The sequence below is a fragment of the Neofelis nebulosa genome, chromosome 4, assembly GCF_028018385.1.
Source record: "Neofelis nebulosa isolate mNeoNeb1 chromosome 4, mNeoNeb1.pri, whole genome shotgun sequence".
NCBI lineage: Eukaryota > Metazoa > Chordata > Mammalia > Carnivora > Felidae > Neofelis > Neofelis nebulosa.
The window spans coordinates 45,399,322-45,420,068 of NC_080785.1; the positions used below are offsets into that span (position 1 = coordinate 45,399,322).

The 20,747-nt window shown below is 36.4% G+C and overlaps 1 protein-coding gene across 9 annotated transcripts in view; it reads right to left on the reverse strand.

Moving 5' to 3' along the window:
• BBS9 (Bardet-Biedl syndrome 9) overlaps positions 1–20,747 on the reverse strand; it is a 458,930-nt gene that overhangs the window by 216,836 nt on the left and 221,347 nt on the right. For all 9 annotated transcript variants that reach the window (XM_058724629.1, XM_058724625.1, XM_058724627.1 and 6 more), the window contains one exon: positions 9,785–9,880. In XM_058724629.1, the coding sequence (XP_058580612.1) occupies positions 9,785–9,880 (96 nt within the window). The remainder of the gene's footprint in view (positions 1–9,784; positions 9,881–20,747) is intronic.

Sequence of the window (20,747 nt, forward strand, 5' to 3'; positions counted from 1 at the left end):
GTTCTAGAAAGATTCTGAAGAGGCTTCCACAAGCACGTAGAAAAACCTGAGATGCAGCCTGAATACACCTAAGGAATAAAATTTCTTATATAGAAAATGAAATAAAACTACAGAAAGAAAGTTATTCAAGTATCATTTTCCAATACAAATGTCACAACTTACATATCTTAAAAGAGATATACATAAACAACTGGGATTATTATAACACATGTGAAAGAATTATATACTGGCCCAAGATGTAAAAATATATATATTTCAAGGTACCTGAATGAAGTGAAGGGGCAAACCACAGAGATGTCTGTGGGAAGAGCATTCCAAGACCAGGGAATGGTGAGCATAAAGGCCCCAAGGCAGCAATGTGCTTTCAGGAACCCTGAGGAAGCTATTATGGCTACAGCTGAGTGAGCAGTTTGTATGCTGTGCTATAACAAGATTATCACACCAGTTTCTGTTAAATTGTCCCTAAAGGTACGGGCAGGAAAAGTTGGAAGCAAGGCATATTCAGGAATGACCAGGCAAGTCTGTCCCCCAAAGTTAGTGTGAAAATTTATCAGAATTTATCACTAGGGAAAACATGTACAGGATTCTTAGCAGTATCCCAACAGTTCAGCTGACCAGGGGCTGGCTGATGGTTGACTGTGCAAGATAAATCCAATTGGCACCTGTCCTAATGCCTCCTAGGAAGTGCCAGGCTCAGTCCACATTCATAGCTTACACTGGGCATGGGTGTTTTATATTAAGGAAAGCAGGGGGGTGTTGTGCTAAGAAAGGCAGCAGTACCCAGAACTCTTCCCCAAAGAGGTGAAGTGTCTGATCTCTGCTGCCTACAATTAGAAATCCTTTCCCCACCCTGGCACACAACAAAATCCCCAATCTGAAGAAATGATGTGTGGGCAAGTCTAACACTTCCCTTCTCCTTTTATCAGGATTTGAATTATTGAGGACGACAGTGCAAGACTATCTTTGATTGATAAGCTCAAGGAGATTCAAGGTAATACTATATCTATTCATCCATTGAAAAACCCTTAAGTGCTGAAAAGACAATAAGGAACAACACATACTGCTCCTGGTTCTAATTCTAGTGGTAAGGACAGAAAATAAGTAAATAAGTAAATAACAAATAGTCACAAGAAAGAACTATGGTGCAAATAAAAAGGGTGCCATAATAAAGACAAATGGTTGCTCTTTCTTGAGATACCATGGTCATAGAAAGCCACACTGAGTGACATCAGTGGTAGTACTAAATGTAATAATGATGAAAACAGCAATAGCACCTAAAATTTACCTGGCACTTAGAGTATACCAGGAAATTGCTACATGCTTTTTAGGTATTAGTTCATTTGATTCTTACATACTATAATTGTAGTTTTATTCCCATTTTGTAGATGAAAAAACAGGCTTTGAAATTTTTCCAAAATCATTCAGACAAATTGGAAGGAGAGCTGGGATTTCAACTATCAGTTTGAGTTTAGACCCCACATCCCTAATCATTCTATACATAAAGTCCAGACTTTAAGGATGGGAAGACCAGTTCAGGCAGAGGGATTTCACAAGCTCGAAGACCTCAAGGCAGAAAATGTCAGACAGGTAGCAGAAACTGAAAGAAGACCAGAGTGAGGAAGAGAGTGTCCTTAGATGAGGCTGGATGTTAGGCTGTGGCCAGAACATACAGGGAGAACTATAAAGACTGGTAAAGAGTTTGATATTACTATAAACACAAAGGATTTCAAGCTGGAAAGTGGCATGATTTAATTTGTGATTACTTGTTTCTTTGTTTTTATTACAAGAGCTGCCAAGTAGAAAATGAATCAGAAAGGAGCAAAAATAGACTTACAGTTAGGACATTATAACCATGGTCCAAGTCACAGATGGTGGCATATTTAGTAATTAAAAGCATCACGTTAGGAAGAAAATCCTGTTTTTCAAGTCTTATCCTCTGATCAAAAAACTTAAAATCTAGTAAATTTTTAAATCTGTGACTTTAGTACAAATAAATGATCCAATCTTCGGTTTCTTCATATACACAAATGGGAAAATAACACATACCTCAACAGGTTAGTATGAAGATCAAATATAATAAGGTATGGAAGAGGGGCACCTGGGTGGCTCAAGCAGTTAAGCATTCGGCTTAGGCTCAGGTCATGATCTCACCGTTTGTGGGTTTGAGCCCCGCGTTGGGCTCTGTGCTGACAGCTCAGAGCCCAGAGCCTGCCCTCTCTCTCTCTACCCTCCCATGCTCATGCTCACACTCTGTCTCTCTCTCAAAAATAAATAAACATTTAAAAAAATTTTAATAAATAAAAGATATAATGTATGGAAGAGACCTATACAAATGCAATTTACCTTTGTATTTTAAATTTAGACCAAGCAAAATAAGATGCTCAAAAACATTGGTTGAAAAAATTAAAACTATCTGATACAAACAGTACAGAGTAAAACAAGTAAAAAATCTAAAACTCAATAAAAAACCCAATAATAAATAAAGTTTCAGATATCCAGCAATATCTACTTATGGTAGACTGAATTTTGTGTCCCCTCCAGAATTCATATGTTAAATCCTAATGCCCAAAGCAATGGTACTTGCAAATGGGTCCCTTGGGTAATTAGGTCATGAGGGTGGAGCCCTCATGAATGGGATTAGTGACCTTATAAAAGAAACTCCAGAAAGCCCCCTTGCCCCTTCTGCCATTCGAGGACATAGCAAAAACACAGACATCTGTGAACCAGGAAGTAGGAACCCAATCCACCTTGATCTTAGACTTCACAGCCTCCAGAACTATGAGAAATAAATTACTGTTGTACAAAAGCCACCCAGTCTATGGTATTTTGTTATAACAGCCCATATGGACTAAGACAGAACTCTACTGTGACCAAGTATAGTACAGGAATGTCACCAAATAACAGAAATGTAAAAACCATAATAAACATTTAAATAGGTGTGATATTTTCTGTAACTTTAAAATGCTGGCTTCAATTATTTTCTTATTTTCATCAACACATGCAGGGAAAAAAAAAGAAAACTAAAACTTTTTGCAATGAAAAATTTTACAATTGAGCTCGAGATTTAGAAATATAATTTTTAAGTTGATTTTTTTCAGATTACTGAAAATCAGTAAGAATCTGTGAGTCAAAGATTTATAAGGCATTATTTTTATTATTAAGCATTTTCTCAGTATTAGTACTCAAAGATGGTTAATATTGCCCTGGAGATTTTCCAGAGTATACATTTAATGGAAAAGAGAAATAAAATTTTCTATTTATAATATGACATGAAAGAAGAAAGTTGTATTTTAAAATACACCCTTACAATATTCGTAATTAAAACAGCCGCCAAAACGAACATTCCATTTATTTTTTTTATCTCTTTTCCTTTGCATCTTGTAATAGCAGCTCAGTGGAAATAACCATTTCAGCCTCCAAATGAAATAAATTTGGATAACTGGAGCCCAGTCAATTGCCATTCCACTCTAATACAAATGGAGAAAATAATATATTTAACTAAACAGGGCACAAAAATGTATCATGTCATTCTCTATTCATGTCAGAACATCTGAAATTCATCAATATAAATAATGTTTGTATTCATACCATAAACAAAGCATCAATATAATTTATGCTATTTGGACATTTTAAAATGTGAGACAGATAAGTAAATGTATGCATTTTAAAACAAAAAAGTTGGAGGAAATAATATAAACAATTTCAGTAGGTATTAGCATAATATTCCGAATATACAACTTCTTCAATATTAGAAATTATGGATCATTTCTCTAAATTTACTTTTCAAGAAGCTTTTTCCAATCTGGACTCATATAATATTCCCATTGCCCCTTAGTAATATTGCTAAGAAATTCTAACATTAAATAGTCATTTTATATTGATGAATCACTGTATACATTAGATTTGATCATTACATTTGTCTCTAAATTTCTGGCTTCATTAAAGAACTATCACAGAGCCCCTACTATATGTACTTCTGAGTACAGAAGAAAATTTACTAATCGCTAAAAACCACATCCTTTATCAACCTTTTCTTCTTTCTAAAATGCCCTTCACCTGACAATCTCCTATTCATTCCTCAAGAATCTTTACAAATAAAATCTCTTATGAAACCTCATTCCTTTGTGCTCCAATTGCACCTAAAGTGCACTTCTGTAGGCTTATCAAGCATTCTATTATTGATTCTCTGTTTGTCTCTCCCATTAGTCCACGAGCTCCAGAAAAGCTAGGACAATCTTTGTATCTAATACATCTGCTGAATGAAAAATGAACAAAGGCATAGTCTACTGAGATGAAATAGAGCAAGACTCTTACTTTCCTTGTTCTGAAGATATTTTGGTTAACACAGCTCAAGATCACATATGTTTTCTTTTGGGCAAATGCACGAAGAAAGACTTTTTCAAGGCCCAACGCTTATTCACATACATGACTATACATTTTTCATTATACCTAAAAGGAAAATAATCAAAATAGACAAGCAAATGACTTTTATACTTGACCTTATTCAATCCAATCGCTCTTTCCAGTAGGTTAAAATCTTTAAGGATGTTGAAATCTTCAGTGTATTAGTTATCTTTCCCATTTTCCAAAGGCCTACCTGAGGCTACATAAATTTGCTATCTGCATTTGCTTAGCCCTACTTGTGACGCTGAGAGCATGTGTTTACTCAGCATATATTGCTAACTACCAGTTTAGCAAGACACAAAATTTTTATTTGAAAATCATTTCCTTCAGATGTTAGGGACAATTTTCCACTGTTCTCTAACATCCAAGGATTTTAATGAAAAGTTAAAATGCTTTCTTGATTCATCTTCTTTGCGGAGCTTGTTTTTTCCTTTCTAATCTTTGAAGATATGCTCCAGACCTTTAGTGCTCTAAAATTTCACAATAATATATCTGGATGTGCTTCTTTTTCTCATTCATTGTGCTAACATCAAATAGGCTCTTTTGATATCCACAACTGTGACACTTGATTTCCTCGAAAACCCTGTCTCCATTGATCTTCTGGCATCTTCACAAAGCACTCCACAAGGTCACACCTTTGTCTTTATCAGAATCTGTAGTTCCGCTGAACTCTAACATCAATATCTCATTCGTTCTCTGACCACCACCTTTTGTTTTTCTAGTTCAGGTGTTCTACAACTCCCACCACACCACTCTTTCAACCTTATTAACACTTGTGATCCAGGGTCATCTGCGTGGCTCAGTCGGTAAAGTAGCCTACTCTTGATTTTGGCTCAGATCATGATTTCATGGTCGGGAGATCAAGCCCAGCATCAGCCTCTGTGCTGGACATGAGGCCTGCTAATGATTCTCTTTCCCTATCCTTCTATCCCTCTCCAACTCATGCTCCTGCACTTACTCACTCTCTCCCTTTCTCCCTCCTTCAATCTCTCTCTCTCCCCCTCAAAAAAAAAAAAAAAAAAAAAAAAGACTTGTGATCCATTGAACCCATTAATTTTTCAGCCTGTGTCAGTTTTCTCTAGCCTTTACTTCTCTTCTTATCAGTTTAGATGTCGTAGCCATTATTAAAATCATTCTCACAAAAATATTTTATTTGCAATAATCTGTTTCAAAATCCCAGCCCTGACTTTAGTTGCCTGGATGCTAATAAACAAATCACTGCCAGAGAAAATTGTCTAAGGATGACTTAGTTTCACTTCAAAATTCAGGATCAGAAACTTCAAATGGGAACTTGACATTGCCTTACCCTTCATGAGTTTGCTTTCTTATTCTCCAAGACACCAATGTCATATCTTTTTTTCAAATTTATACAACATCAAAGCTCCTGGGGTGCCTGGGTGGCTGAGTGGGTTGACCGTCTGACTTAAGCTCAGGTCATGATCTCACGGTTCGTGAGTTCGAGCCCCATGTCAGGCTCTATGCTGACAGCTCGGGGCCTGGAGCCTGCTTCGGATTCTGTGTCTCCCTCTCTCTCTGCCCCTCCCCTGCTCACACTCTGTCTCTCTCTCAAAAATAAATAAAGATTTTTTAAAAAAATTTTTTTTTAAAAAAAACTCCTTTATCTTCCCACCAACAAATCTAAAGTCTCTCTGGACCTACATCCAACCCCTCCTGTCATAGTAAAGTTACAAATGCCTATCCTTCAATCTCCCCTGCTCCCCAAACTCTGAAACCCACATTCTTTCTAATTCTCCAGGACTTCATTGCTTTGTGAGTCCCCTTTTGTCCTGATCATCAGCCTCTCCCACTGAACTCAATCATTTCAATTATTATTGAAACATGTTCTAATAGTGCTCATTTTAAAACAAAACAAAACCCACAACTCCTTCCCACATCTCACTTCTGAATTACTGAGTTGGATTATACAATTCTTAGTGAAAATATGAGATACTAAAAACTTGCAACACTAGCAACTCTAAATTTATCCTTGGATTAAGCTGCTGCTCAGACTTTACTGATTTTGGCTGAGACAGAATTATATTTGGTAAATTGAGTTCATTATTATTTTTAAAGTTCTATGAAATCTGTTGCTCATAAATTATAGTTACATAATATTATAATTATAAAAATAAGCTATAAAGACATTATTAAAGAAGTTGTCCTTGTGAATTCAGAAGAGAAACTCCATTCTGGACTCAGCATCAGAAATGGCTGTGCATCTCCTAAACAACTTATTTGATTTTGTCCTTTGAACATTCTGAAAATTGGAACTAAAATGTTTTCTTGTCACTTTGAGTCTGCTAGGCACCCTATCAATTGTACAGTATATGTTTCTGAGTGTTAATCTTATTCTTATCTTTATTAATTTCCTGCTTTTCTTTTCTCTCTCTCTGTTTCCTTCAACTACTTACCTTCTCCTTTCATATTTTAGAAATTTTATAAACTATTTTTAATCCTTTAAAAAACAAGTAGAATAATGTAAGGCACAAAGAGATATAATAGAGATAAAGATCAAAATAAGGATAAGGAACACGAAGAAAATTATAGACAGAAAGGAACAGGAGGAAGGAAAGACAGAGAGGTGACAGTATTTGTTGTGTGAGGTAATAAGTCACTGAAAATGGAGCTTAAAAAAGTGGCATAGCAGGGATATACACAAATTTAGACAACAGCATATTTCTTCTGAAATCCCACTGTACTGAATCAAAATAATTGACTTTCATATACAAATGTTTACAACTCTGATTATAAAAATATTTGATCTCATAAAATTTGACCTGTTTTGTTACTTTTAACAACTTTAGAGAGGTATAACTGATAATACAAAAAAACTACACATATTTAAAGTGCACAGTTTGATGAATCTGGACATATGCATACATTCGTAAAACTATCACTACAATCAAGGTAACAGACACAGCCATCATTTCTCTTATTATTTTCAATTTAGGACTCTGGAAATCATTTTCAGAAATTTCTCTAGTGTAGAGTAGTTTTCCTACTTATCTTCAGTGCTTTCTTTTTTAAGGATTCACATAATAAATTCTAATTACATTGAAGGACTACTCTACTTTCTGAAAATAAAAACCTATTGAGTTCCCCCCAAGAGAATGTGACGTGATATCTGAGACAATGAGCTGCATTTGCTTTTCTCTTGTCTGCTTTGGCTGATCCATAACTAATCAGGAAATTGAACTAAAATTACCATCAGCACAGTTCAAGGTTTGGCTGATTATCAAGCAGGTTTTAAAAAGAGATGAATATGTGGAGTCCACAGAAAATACTATCCAATATCCGAAGGCAACTCTATATGACTTACAAAGCACTTGACTGTTTACCAGGGAAGAAATACTGGGTTCTTTCCATATGTAGGGCTTTTCTGTGAATTCAGATTTCTAGACTAAAAACTATGTGCCTTTCACCAAAAATAAAAGATGCCAAACATAGACTGGGTAGAAATTATGTCATTCTTGTCTTGGGGTAGAACACTCTGATATAGCAGGAAGGATCCTCAACATCTGCCTCAACCCCAAAAAACTACTCTCTTCATACCTACCTCCCTTCATCCCCACAGGCATTTCCTAGGTAAAATTCCGTATCACGGAAGGCTAAACACCATCAGGGAATTATAATGATGGTACCTCAGGTTTCAGCATATATAGCTCATTTGGTTTCTTATTTAAAAGGTTCTGTCCTATTCCATTATTTACTCTGTCTGACCATAGTATGGCTGTGTGAAGGCACTACCATATATTCAGATGAATGTGAATATATCAGTTATATACCTGGATATTTGGTGAAATTCAGAAATGGTAAGGTAATCATGGGCAATAGCAATGCTCTAAGAGTTACTTTATCTAAAAAAGAGCAAATTAGGACATAAGTATCCACATTTGCACCAAGAATAACTTTTTGCCTTGTTTTAGTAATTTCAACTGCAGATTCATCATATGACACATCAACTGAAGTCAAACAGATGTGTACAACTTCCCAAAGAAATGCTGGCAACAGGTTTTTAGTTTAACTAAAGAGAATAGTTTAACAAAGAGAAATGTACCAAACTAACTCCATCATCCAAATGAAGATTAAATCTAATCAAAACAAAATGGTGCCAATGCAAACAAGACTACAATCATGACCAATCACAAAGACCATAAAAAGTACAGAATCCCTTCATTCTTTAAAGAACTATCTTTGATTTCTATGCCTTATTCTAGAATTTTTATTTGTATCCAAGTCTATTTCACCAGCCACCACTCTACATATTCCAGAACTGTAACATCGTTATAGTTTCTAAAATAAGGATGTGTTTATCTTCCTCCTAACACCTTCATTTTTCAAAAGAAATATATCCTTATTTTACTATATTTTCTGATCATGCAAGAAATAACCAACTAAAACAGAAAATGTATAAAGTAGAAAGTAAACACTCATTTCACAAATTGCAGAGATTTAAAACGTGTGCTAAGTGCACTCAGCCAAACTTTTCAACATATACATACATGCATTTATTCTCCCTAATACCCTTGGTGTTCCGAAAATTTGTTAAACACTCGTTTCTTAATATTATACTTTATTTCCATGAAGATATATATAACTCAATGACTTTAGTAGCTTTGGTATCACACACATATGAGAAGCCACTTTTACATTGAGTAGTTTCAACTATTATTGTCCTATGAAGCAACCAAATCAATAAAGAATATATAAATATGAAATTCAAACTTGACTATATAATTACTACTTTTCACTCTACTGAGATTAGCATCAGCAAAAGCTATTCACACTTTCACCTTCATCTTTACCAATGTCCAAAAGGCAGGTATATGAACATACATACCCACATAACTTAATTCCAGTTTCTAGTAGTTACTAAAACCTAGTTCACCGAATACCTATCTCAAAATCTCAAAAATATTTTCGTGGTGCCTGGGTGGCTCAGTCGATTGAGCATCCAACTTTGGCTCAGGTCATGATCTCACAGTTTGTAAGTTCGAGCCCCACGTTGGGCTCTGCGCTGACAGCTAGGAGCCTGGAGACTGCTTAGGATTCTGTGTCTCCTCTGCCCCTTCCCCACCCACACTCTGTCTCTTTCTCTCAAAATAAATAAATAAATAAACAAACAAACATCAAAAATATTTTAAATGATTTAAACTGTTCTCTCAAACTCTACTAATCCCCACCACCAAAATTACATATCTTTAATAAAACAGGATCCTATCTTCGTAACTTTAATTTCCTACGTACTTTTAATAACATGACTCTTAGTTTTCAATATCTAACTGAACACACCCTCTGCAGAAATCCTTGATGTGATGATCTATGATGTGGTGTCCTCAACAGAAAACTTCAAAAGTAAGAATACCATGGTTTTACTTACGAGAGGTTTTAGAAGCAAGAAGAGTAACTCGGGAACCTCCTAAGAAGCGAAAACCCATTACATTCACCTGATCGTCTTCTGACTGATTGGCAAAGCCTACAAAGAAAAGAAAAATATCACTTTACATAACCACAAAGAAAACACTACATGTTTGAAATAGGAAGTTCAGTTGATGACAAGTATTTTTTATGTCACTAGTCGTGTTTAAAGCCTGTGTATGAATTAGAACATATTAGCTGATTTCCATGGTAATTCCCAATTGCTAACATTTGTGCCTCAAAATAATACTCTGAAATCATTTCATTTCCTTCCTTCTGTTTCATTCCAGGTTTGAGGCAGGAAATACATACGATGAACCTAGAAGAGCTGTCACACCAGAAAGCAAGGAAACTATCAGTGAGTAGTAGTGTAGAAAGGATGTAAAAGCCAATTTAAGGAGATTTCTGGGCAGAGATTAAAATATTTGAGTATCAAAAAAGCAAAACACATCACAATGAGATACCACCTCACACCTCAGAATGGCTAAAATTAACAACTCTGGTAACAACACATGTTGGAGAGGATGCAGAGAAAAAGGAACCCCTTTGCACAGCGGGCGGGAATGCAAACTGGTGCAGCCACTGTGGAAAACAGTATGGAGGTTCCTCAAAAAATTAAAAATAGAACTACCCTACAACCCAGGAATTGCACTACTAGGCATTTATGCCAAGGATACCAAAATGCTGATTCAAAGGGGCACATGCATTCCAGTTTTTATAGTATAGCAGCCAAATTACAAATATCGACAACAGCCAAATCAGGGAAAGAGCCCAAATGTCCATCAACTGATGAATAAAGAAGATGAATAAAGAATATATATATATATATATATATATATATATATATATATATTCAATGAACTATTACTTGGCAATCAAAATGAATGAAATCTTGCCATTTGCAACAACATGGATGGAACTAGAGTGTATTATGCTAAGCGAAATAGAGAAAGACAACTATCATATGATTTCACTCCTATGTGGAATTTAAGAAAAAAAGCAGATGAACACACAGAACGGGCAGGAAAAAATAAGATAAAAACAGAGAGGGAGGCAAACCATTAAGAGACTCTTAAATACAGAGAACAAACTGAGGGTTGCTGGAGGAATACTGGGTGGGGGGGATGGGCTAAATGAGTGATATGCATTAAGGAGGACACTTGTTGGGATGAGCACTGAGTGTTGTATGTAGGTGATGGGTCACTAAATTCTACTCCTGAAATCATTATTACACAGTATGTTAACTACCTTGGATTTAAATAAAATTTTAAAAAATATTTAAAGGCATGTGTTCATACTGATACTAAAAACAAACCAAAAAAATGCCAAATGCTCACTAATGAAGGATGCTAGAGAATCAACTCATTATTTTAAAAATCAGTATTAAGACCAAGAACCAAACATCTAGGTGATCCTACTCAAATTGCACCACATAACCAATAGTAGGTAAGGGGGAAGTTCTCGTTATAAAATAATCCAGCAAAATATTGAAGAAAGCTTGAAAGAAATAGTTATCATTTTTCAACTTCAATAAATTTAATGGATCTCAGCACTGAAATCAATGGCTGTTACCATACCAAAAAAAAAAAAAAAAGAGACCAACTGATAATATGTACCACCTGCTAAAACTATATACCACCACTTATGGAAGCAGTATGGCCAAAATAATCAATCCTGACTCCAATACCTCTAGATGTAACTACCAGTTTACAGGCAGTAAAGTAGACAGAGAAAATATTAAACAACATCACAGAGACGTAATCAGCAATTTCAGTGTGGGAAACTAACAGGAAAAATAATCTGTTACTCTTCGACAAATAAAATGCAAATTAAAAAGAGAAAGGAGGGGCGCCTGGGTGGCGCAGTCGGTTAAGCGTCCCACTTCAGCCAGGTCACGATCTCGCGGTCCGGGAGTTCGAGCCCCGCGTCGGGCTCTGGGCTGATGGCTCGGAGCCTGGAGCCTGTTTCTGATTCTGTGTCTCCCTCTCTCTCTGCCCCTCCCCCGTTCATGCTCTGTCTCTCTCTGTCCCAAAAATAAATTTAAAATGTTGGAAAAAAAAAAAAAGAGAGAGAAAGGAAAGGTGATACATACAGAAAAAGAGATACCAAAGAAATTCATATCAAAATTGCGATAAACATGGGGCGCCTGGGTGGCGCAGTCGGTTGAGCGTCCGACTTCAGCCAGGTCACGATCTCGCGGTCCGTGAGTTCGAGCCCCGCGTCAGGCTCTGGGCTGATGGCTCAGAGCCTGGAGCCTGTTTCCGATTCTGTGTCTCCCTCTCTCTCTGCCCCTCCCCCGTTCATGCTATGTCTCTCTCTGTCCCAAAAATAAAATTTAAAAAAAAAAAAAAAAATTGCGATAAACAAAACACATTTAAATCCTGACTCAAAGCAAACAAAAAATTACGATGTTGGAGACTTTCACTTCAGGCCAAGGTGGAGAAACTAAGGCCAAATTTACCCTTCTACCTACAACAACTAAAAAATGGGACAAAATATATGAAACGTTTTTATTTTTTTTTTAATTTTTTTTAATGTTTATTTATTTTTGAGACAGAGAGAGACAGAGCATGAACAGGGGAGGGGCAGAGAGAGAGGGAGACACAGAATCTGAAACAGGCTCCAGGCTCCGAGCCATCGGCCCAGAGCCTGACGCGGGGCTCGAACTCACGGACCGCGAGATCGTGACCTGGCTGAAGTCGGACGCTTAACCGACTGCGCCACCCAGGCGCCCCTGAAACGTTTTTAAAAACACTGAAGATCAGACAATGAACAAAAGTGATCCCTGAAAAACAAAAAAATGAAGTGAGCTTTGATTGCACCAGTTTACTACCTAGAGAAGATTTCCAAGACACAACACAGGGAGGGGAAACCCAGGTGCAACCTAGCATTCTCCCCAGACTGAGTAGACAGTTTAGAGTTTGCAAATACTGAAGTATCAAAAGTTCACAGGGCAGAGTATCACAGTGGAGAGAGCTACAGAGAGAGAACTTCAGAGATCTGCAGAGGCCCCGTGAGTACTCAGCAGAATACTAACCAGCACACCTGTGAGGAAACTACCTGAGGCTAGGGAAAGAACCATCCAAATAAATTACAAGAAATAATCCATGAGCCCTACAAGGCCAGAAATAGCCCCTGCTCTAACTCATCAGAATGTAAATCATCACTAGGCATCAGGTAGAATACATAGAAGAATTTGGCCTCTATGGTAGGTGATGTTTACCCTAGAATAAATGTTGCTCCCATCTGGCCTAGCAAAGCTTAAAAGCAACAGCTAAAGAATCAAAGTTTTTCAAGGAACTTAAATGTGTCCCAGAAAAAAAGCTCAAGCATGTTTATAGGAAAAATAAAATACTAATCACACAATTAGGTAAAGTTTATAAGTTCAGTCCTTCAATCAAAAATTGTGGGATGTGCAAAAAGAGAAGAAATTACAATCCATAACAAGGAGAAAAATCAGTCTCTACTAACTCAGAAATGACACAGATGATAAAATTAGTAGACAAGAATATTAAAACAGTTATATTGTTACACATGTTCAAAGGTGCTATATTAGAGACATGAAAGGTTTTTTTAAAAAAAGACTCATATCGGGGCGCCTGGGTGGCGCAGTCGGTTAAGCGTCCGACTTCAGCCAGGTCACGATCTCGCGGTCCGTGAGTTCGAGCCCCGCGTCAGGCTCTGGGCCGATGGCTCGGAGCCTGGAGCCTGTTTCCGATTCTGTGTCTCCCTCTCTCTCTGCCCCTCCCCCATTCATGCTCTGTCTCTCTCTGTCCCAAAAATAAAAATAAAAAAAACTCATTATAAAAAAAAAGACTCATATCAAACTTTGAAAGATGACAACTACAATGTCTAGGATAAAATGTCTAGGATTACAAGCACATTACACACTGCAGAAGAAAATAACTTGAATGTATAGCAATAGAAACTATCCAAAATCAAGCCCCAGGAGAAAAAGATTAAAAAAAAAAAAAAAACCACCACTGAATGCTGGGACAGCCTCAAATGGGAAATATACATATAACTGGAGTCCTTAAAGAAGAAAAAAAGGAGTGGAGACAGAAAAAATATTTGAATGAATAATGGCCAAAATATTTACGATTTGGATGAAAATTATAAAACAAATATCAAGAAATCTTAACAAACTCCAAGCATAGGAAAAAATAAAACCAAATAAACATTATACCAAGGAACACCAAAATTAAATTGCTTAAAGAAGAAAAAAATTTTTAAAGCAGCCAAAGGAAAAAAAAAACTATATACAGAGGAATAGCATATGTCTTCTCAATGCAATGCCAGAAAACAGCAGAGCAGTCTTTAAAACATTGAAACAAAAAAATTGTCAAGCTACAATTCTTTACTCAATGAAAATATCTTTCAAAAAGATGAAAAAAATATTTTTTTCAGGCACACAAAAACTGAAAAAATCATCAGTATCTCTGAAATAACAGAAATAATAAGGGAAATTTTCAAAAAAAAAAAAAAGGAAAATGATACAGATGGAAGTCTGGTTCTGCACAAAGGAATGAAGAGCAGTGGAAAAGGTAATTCCATTAGTAAATATATAAAATTATTGTCCTCATTATTAATATCTCTTTCATAGATAACTGATTAAAGCGAAAGTTGTAACAATGTATTCCAAGTTATAATAAATGTAGATGAAAATATAAGTCAACAACAGCAGAAAGGCTGAAAGGAGAAAAATGGAAGTTGAATATTGTATGATTCTTATACTATCTATGAGGCACTATAATATCACTTAAAGATAGATTGTGATAAGTGACAGTTGTACATTGCATCAGGCATCCATGCATTTTTAATAAGGAAATTCTGTCCTGAAAGGAACAAAAATCAATTCATGGAGCTCAAAAAAATCCTACTCATTTAATCTATAAAAAGAGGTATTTATATAGAACATAAACAGAAATACAGGATATCTGCAATTAAAAATGTATGCAGGGGCTGATTAGGAAAAAGATATCCAAAAAGACTTTCTGGGGGAACAATAATAAAAAAAAAGGTTGAGAAACACATCTATAAGACACTGCTATAAACATTACTATTGCTTAAAGAAACTACTAAAGTAACAGTAGGTGTTACAGTAAATAATACAACAAAGGAGATAAAATCGAATCAAAAAATATACTCAATCCAGAGAATGCAAAAAAGACAAAACAAAAAAAATGGAGCAAAGAATAAAGATCAAGATGGTAGATTTAAAACCAATAATAAGAATAATCACATTAAAAGCAAATGGTCTAAACATCCCATTAAAAGATGTTTTTGGGTTGCCTGGATGGCTCAGTAGGTTGAATCTGACTCTTGGTTTCAGCTCAGGTCATGATTTCATTGTTCAGGGACCAAGCACCACTGTTAGCAACAAAGCCTGCTTGAGATTGTCTCTCTCCCTCTCTCTCTCTGCCCCTCCCCAGCTCATGTTATTATGCGGGTGTTCTCTCATTTTCTCTCTCTCTCTCTCTCTCTCTCAAAATAAATAAATAAACTTAAAAACAAGATACTTTCAGATTGGATTACAAGAGGCAAGACTCAATGCTATACTACCTCTAAGATACCTACTTTAAACATAAAGATGTAAACAAAAGTAAAAGAAGAAAATATATAAACCCTTGTAACACTAGGCAAAAGAAAGGTGGGATACCTATATTAATTACCATTAAATAGATTTCAGATTAAAGAATATTAACAAGGATAAAGAACCATTTCATTATACTCAAGAGAATATAACAATCCTAAATTTTCATGCACCTAAAACAAAGCCTTAAAATAACTGAAACAAAAACTGAAAGATCTGCAAAAGGAGAAACAAGTTACAGCTTAAGATTTCAACACCCTATTCTCAATAATTGACACAAGTAAACAGAAAATCAGTAAAAATACAGAAAATTAAAAACACTATCACAGGGGTGCCTGGTTGGCTCAGTTGGTTAAGTGTCTGACTTTGGCTCAGGCCATGATCTCATGGTTTGTGAGGTCAAGTCCTGCTTCAGGGTTCTTTGCTGTCTGCTCAGAGCGTGGAGCCTGCTTCAGATTCTGTGTCTCCCTCTCTCTCTCTGCCCCTCCCCAACTCGCACTCGCTCTCTCTTTCTCTCTCTCAAAAATAAACATTAACAAAATTTAAAAATACTATCATAAAACTAGCTTTAGGTAACATTTATGTAAAATCCCATCTTACAATGGCAGAAAATCCATTATTTCCAAATGCATGCAAAATATTTATAAAGACAGTTTATAAAAGCAGACTTTAAATAAGTCTCAATAAATTTAAAAGGATTCGAATCATACAAAGTGTGTTCCCCTACCACATTGAAATTGAGTTACAAGTTAGGGGCGCCTGGGTGGCTCAGTCGGTTAAGCATCCGACTTCAGCTCAGGTCACGATCTCACAGTCCGTGAGTTCGAGCCCCGCGTCTGGCTCTGGGCTGATGGCTCAGAGCCTGGAGCCTGCTTCCCATTCTGTGTCTCCCTCTCTCTCTGCCCCTCCCCCATTCATGCTCTGTCTCTCTCTGTCTCAAAAATAAATAAACGTTAAAAAATATATATATATTAAAAAAAAAAAAAAAAGAAAAGAAATTGAGTTACAAGTCAATAACAAAAAAGATCTATGTAAACTCCACAAGTGTTTGGAAACTATAAACCATATTCTAAATAACACTAGGATCAAAAAAAAAGAAATGAAAGGGGAAGTTTAAAAACGTTTTGAACTGAATAAAAATGGAAACACAACATTTCATAATTCATAGGATGCAATTAAAGCAGTAGTAGAGGAGGGCGCCTGGGTGGCGCAGTCGGTTAAGCGTCCGACTTCAGCCAGGTCACGATCTCGCGGTCCGTGAGTTCGAGCCCCGCGTCAGGCTCTGGGCTGATGGCTCGGAGCCTGGAGCCTGTTTCCGGTTCTGTGTCTCCCTCTCTCTCTGCCCCTCCCCCGTTCATGCTATGTCTCTCTCTGTCCCAAAAATAAATAAAAAACGTTGAAAAAAAAAAATTTAAAAAAAAATAAAGCAGTAGTAGAGGAAATTTTATGGCATTAACCAACTATATTTTAAAAAGTATACTCTCCTTATCTCTTAGCAAACTAAACCCAAAATAAGTGGAAGAAAGGAAAATCAGAGAAAACCAAAAAACAGAAAATGAAAAAGAAACAATTAATAAACCAAAAGCTGGTTTTTTTGAAAAGACAGATAAAATAGATAAATTTCTAGTCAACAGATCAGGGGGAAAAAAAGACACAATTTGCCAATACTATTAATGAGTGAGTTGTCATCACTACAGATTCTACAGACATTAAAAGGATAACACAGAAATATTCTGAGCATCCTTATGCCAATAAATTCAACAATTCAGATGCAATGGACACATTTCTTGAAAGACATAAACTAACAATGTTCACTCAGTAAGAAATAGATAACCTGAATATTCCTATATCTTTTGAAGAAATTGAATTTGCAGCTTAAAAACTATCCCATAGGGAAAACTCTAGGTCCAGACACTTCTCTGGTAAGAATTCTACCAAATATTTAAACAAAAAATAATACCAAATCTATATATTCCTCAAAAAACTGAAAAGAAGAAAATATTTCCCAACTCATTTCCTAAACTCCATACTAATGGCACATAATTATATAGAAACAAAATTATAGATCAATAACCCTCATGAACACAGATGTAAAAATTCTAAAGGTTAGCACATTGAATCCAATACTAAATTGAAAGGATAATACATCATGATCAGTGTGATTTATGTCAAGAATTCACAATCTGGCTAACATCCAAAAATTAATCAATGTATACACTTGTGAGCATAGCATAAGATATAGAGTTCTGGAATCACTAGCTTGTACACCTGAAAGTAATGTAACATTATGTCAACTACACTTTTTTTAAAAACCCAAAACTAAGTATCAATGTAATCAACCTGTAAATAGCCTAAAGAAAAAAAACGACATAAATATCTCAATTGATGTAGAAAAAGCATTGAAAAAAATCCAATATAAAACAAACTCTCAGGGGTGCCTTCGTGGCTCAGTTGATTGAGCTATGACTCTTGATCTTGGCTTGGGTCATTTTCTCACAATTTGGAGGTTTAAGCCCCACGTTGGGCTCTGCGCCAGCAGCATGCAGCCTGCTTGGAATTCTCTCTCTGCCCCTACACCACTCATTTTTTCTCTTCACTCTATCTCTATCTCTATTTCTCAAAATAAAGAAGTAAACTTTTAAAAAAATTTAAAAAAAAATTAAACTCTCAGCAAACTTGGTATAGAAGAGAACTTCCTCAAATGGTATAGGACATCTACAGAATACCTACAGCTAAAACATACTTAATGGTGAAAGTCTGAACATCCACTCTTGCAGTGTCTATTCAACATCACCCCAGAGGTTCTGGCCAAGAACCAAACAGAATCTCTAGATTGGAAAGGGAGAAGTAAATGGTTTTCATCTACATATGACATAATCCTTATAGAAAAAAATCTGAATAAATATACAAAAAGGCTAGTAGAACCAGTAAGTAGTTTAACACCATTGCATGATACAAGCTCAATATACAAAAACCAATTATATTTCTATGTACAGGCATACCTCACCGATACTGTGGGTTTGGTTCCAGACCACTGTAATGAAGTGACTATTACAAACAAAGCATGTCAAATGAATTTGTTGGTTTCCCAGTGCATATAAAAGTTACATTTACACTATGCTGTAGGCTATTAATTGTTCAATAACATTATGTATAAAAATACAATGTACAGGGGCACCTGGGTGGCTCAGTCGGTTAAGCATCCGACTTCAGCTCAGGTCATGATCTCACGGTCCGTGGGTTCAAGCCCTGCGTCAGGCTCTGTGATGACAGCTCAGAGCATGTAGGCTGTTTCAGATTCTGACTCCCTCTCTCTCTGCCCCTCCCCTGTTCGTGCTCTGTCTCTCTCTCTCTCAAAAATGAATAAACATTAAAAAAAATTTTTTTTCTTAAATACAATGTACATACCTTAATTAAAAATAGTTTATTGCTGAGATGGAGGAGGAGGAGCCAAGATGGCAGAACAGCATGGAAGTTTTTTGTGTGTCTCACACCCATGAAATACAGCCAGACCAACACTAAACCATCCTACATACCTAGAAAACTGATCGGAGGATTAACACAACAATCTGCACAACCTGAACCTTCTGCAGAAGGAATTCACCCCAAAAGAAAGAGTACGAAGAAATGACAGCCAGGGATTTAACCAACACAGATACAGGCAAGATGTCTGAACCAGAATTTAGAATCACAATAATAAGGATACTAGCTGGAGTCGAAAATAGATTAGAATCCCTTTCTGCAGAGATAAAAGAAGTAAAAAATAGCCAGAATGAAATTAAAAATGCTAGAACTGAGCTGCAATCACAGATGGACGCAGCGGTGGCAAGGATGGACAAGGCAGAACAGAGAATCAGCGATATAGAGGACAAACTTATAGAGAATAACAAAGCAGAAAAAAAGAGGGAGATTAAGGCAAAAGAGCATGATTTAAGAATTAGAGAAATCAGTGACTCATTAAAAAGGAACAACATCAAAATCATAGGAGTCCCAGAAGAGGAAGAGAGAGAAATAGGGGTAGAAGGGTTATATGAGCAAATCATACCAGAAAACCTTCCTAACCTGGGGAGAGACACAGACATCAAAATCCAGGAAGCAGAGAGGACCCCCATTAGATTCAACAAAAATGACCATCAACAAGGCATATCATAGTCAAATTCACAAAATACTCAGGCAAGGAGAGAATCATGAAAGCAGCAAGGGAAAAAAAGTCCCTAACATACAAGGGAAGACAGATCAGGTTTGCAACAGACCTATCCACAGAAACTTGGCAGGCCAGAAAGGAGTGGCAGGATATATTCAGTGTGCTGAATCAGAAAAATATGCAGCCAAGAATTTTTTACACAGCAAGGCTGTCATTCAAAATTGAAGGAGAGATAAAAAGTTTCCCAGACAAACAAAAATTAAAGGAGTTTGTGACCACTAAACCAGCCCTGCAAGAAATTTTAAGGGGAACTCTCTGAGGGGAAAAAAGATGAAAAAATAGTTTATTGCTAAGAAATGCTAACCATCATCTGAGTTCTCAGCAAGTTGTGACTTTGCTGGTTGAGGGTCTCACCTCAGTGTTGATGGCTGCTGACTGATCAGGATGGAGGTTGCCGAAAGTTTGGATACCTGTGACAATTTCTTAAAATAAGACAACAATGAAATCTGTCACATCCTTTCACAAAAGATTTCTTTGTAGTGTGTGATGTTGCTTGACTGAATTTTACCCACAGTAGAACATCTTTCACAATTGGAGTCAAACCTCTCAAACCCTCCCACTGCTTTATCAACTACATTTGTGTAATATTCTAATTCCTTTGCTTTCATTTCAACAATCTTCATACCATCTTCACCAGAAGTAGATCCCATCTCAAGAAACCACTTTCTGGGGTGCCTGGGGGGCTCAGTTAGTTGAGCGTCCAACTTCGGCTCAGGTCATGATCTCGTGGTTTGTGAGTTCAAGCCCCACATTGGGCTCTGTGCTGACAGCTGAGAGCCTGGAGCCTGCTTCGGGTTCGGTGTTTCCCTCTCTCTCTCTGCCCCTCCCCTGACTCACACTCTGTCTCTCTCAAAATTAAATAAACATAAAAAATTTAAAAAAAACAAAACACTTTCTTTGCTCCTCAGTAAGAAGCACCTCCTTATTCCTTATAATCCCTTTTTCATGAGATTGCAGCAATTCAGTCCCATATTCAGGCTCCACTTCTAGTTCTCTTGCTTGTTTCCACCACATCTACAGTTACTGCCTCCAATGAAGTCTTGAACACTTCCAAATCATCCTGTTGATATTGACATCTTGACCTCTTCTCATGAATCATGAAAGTTCTAGAATGGTGAATCCTTTGCT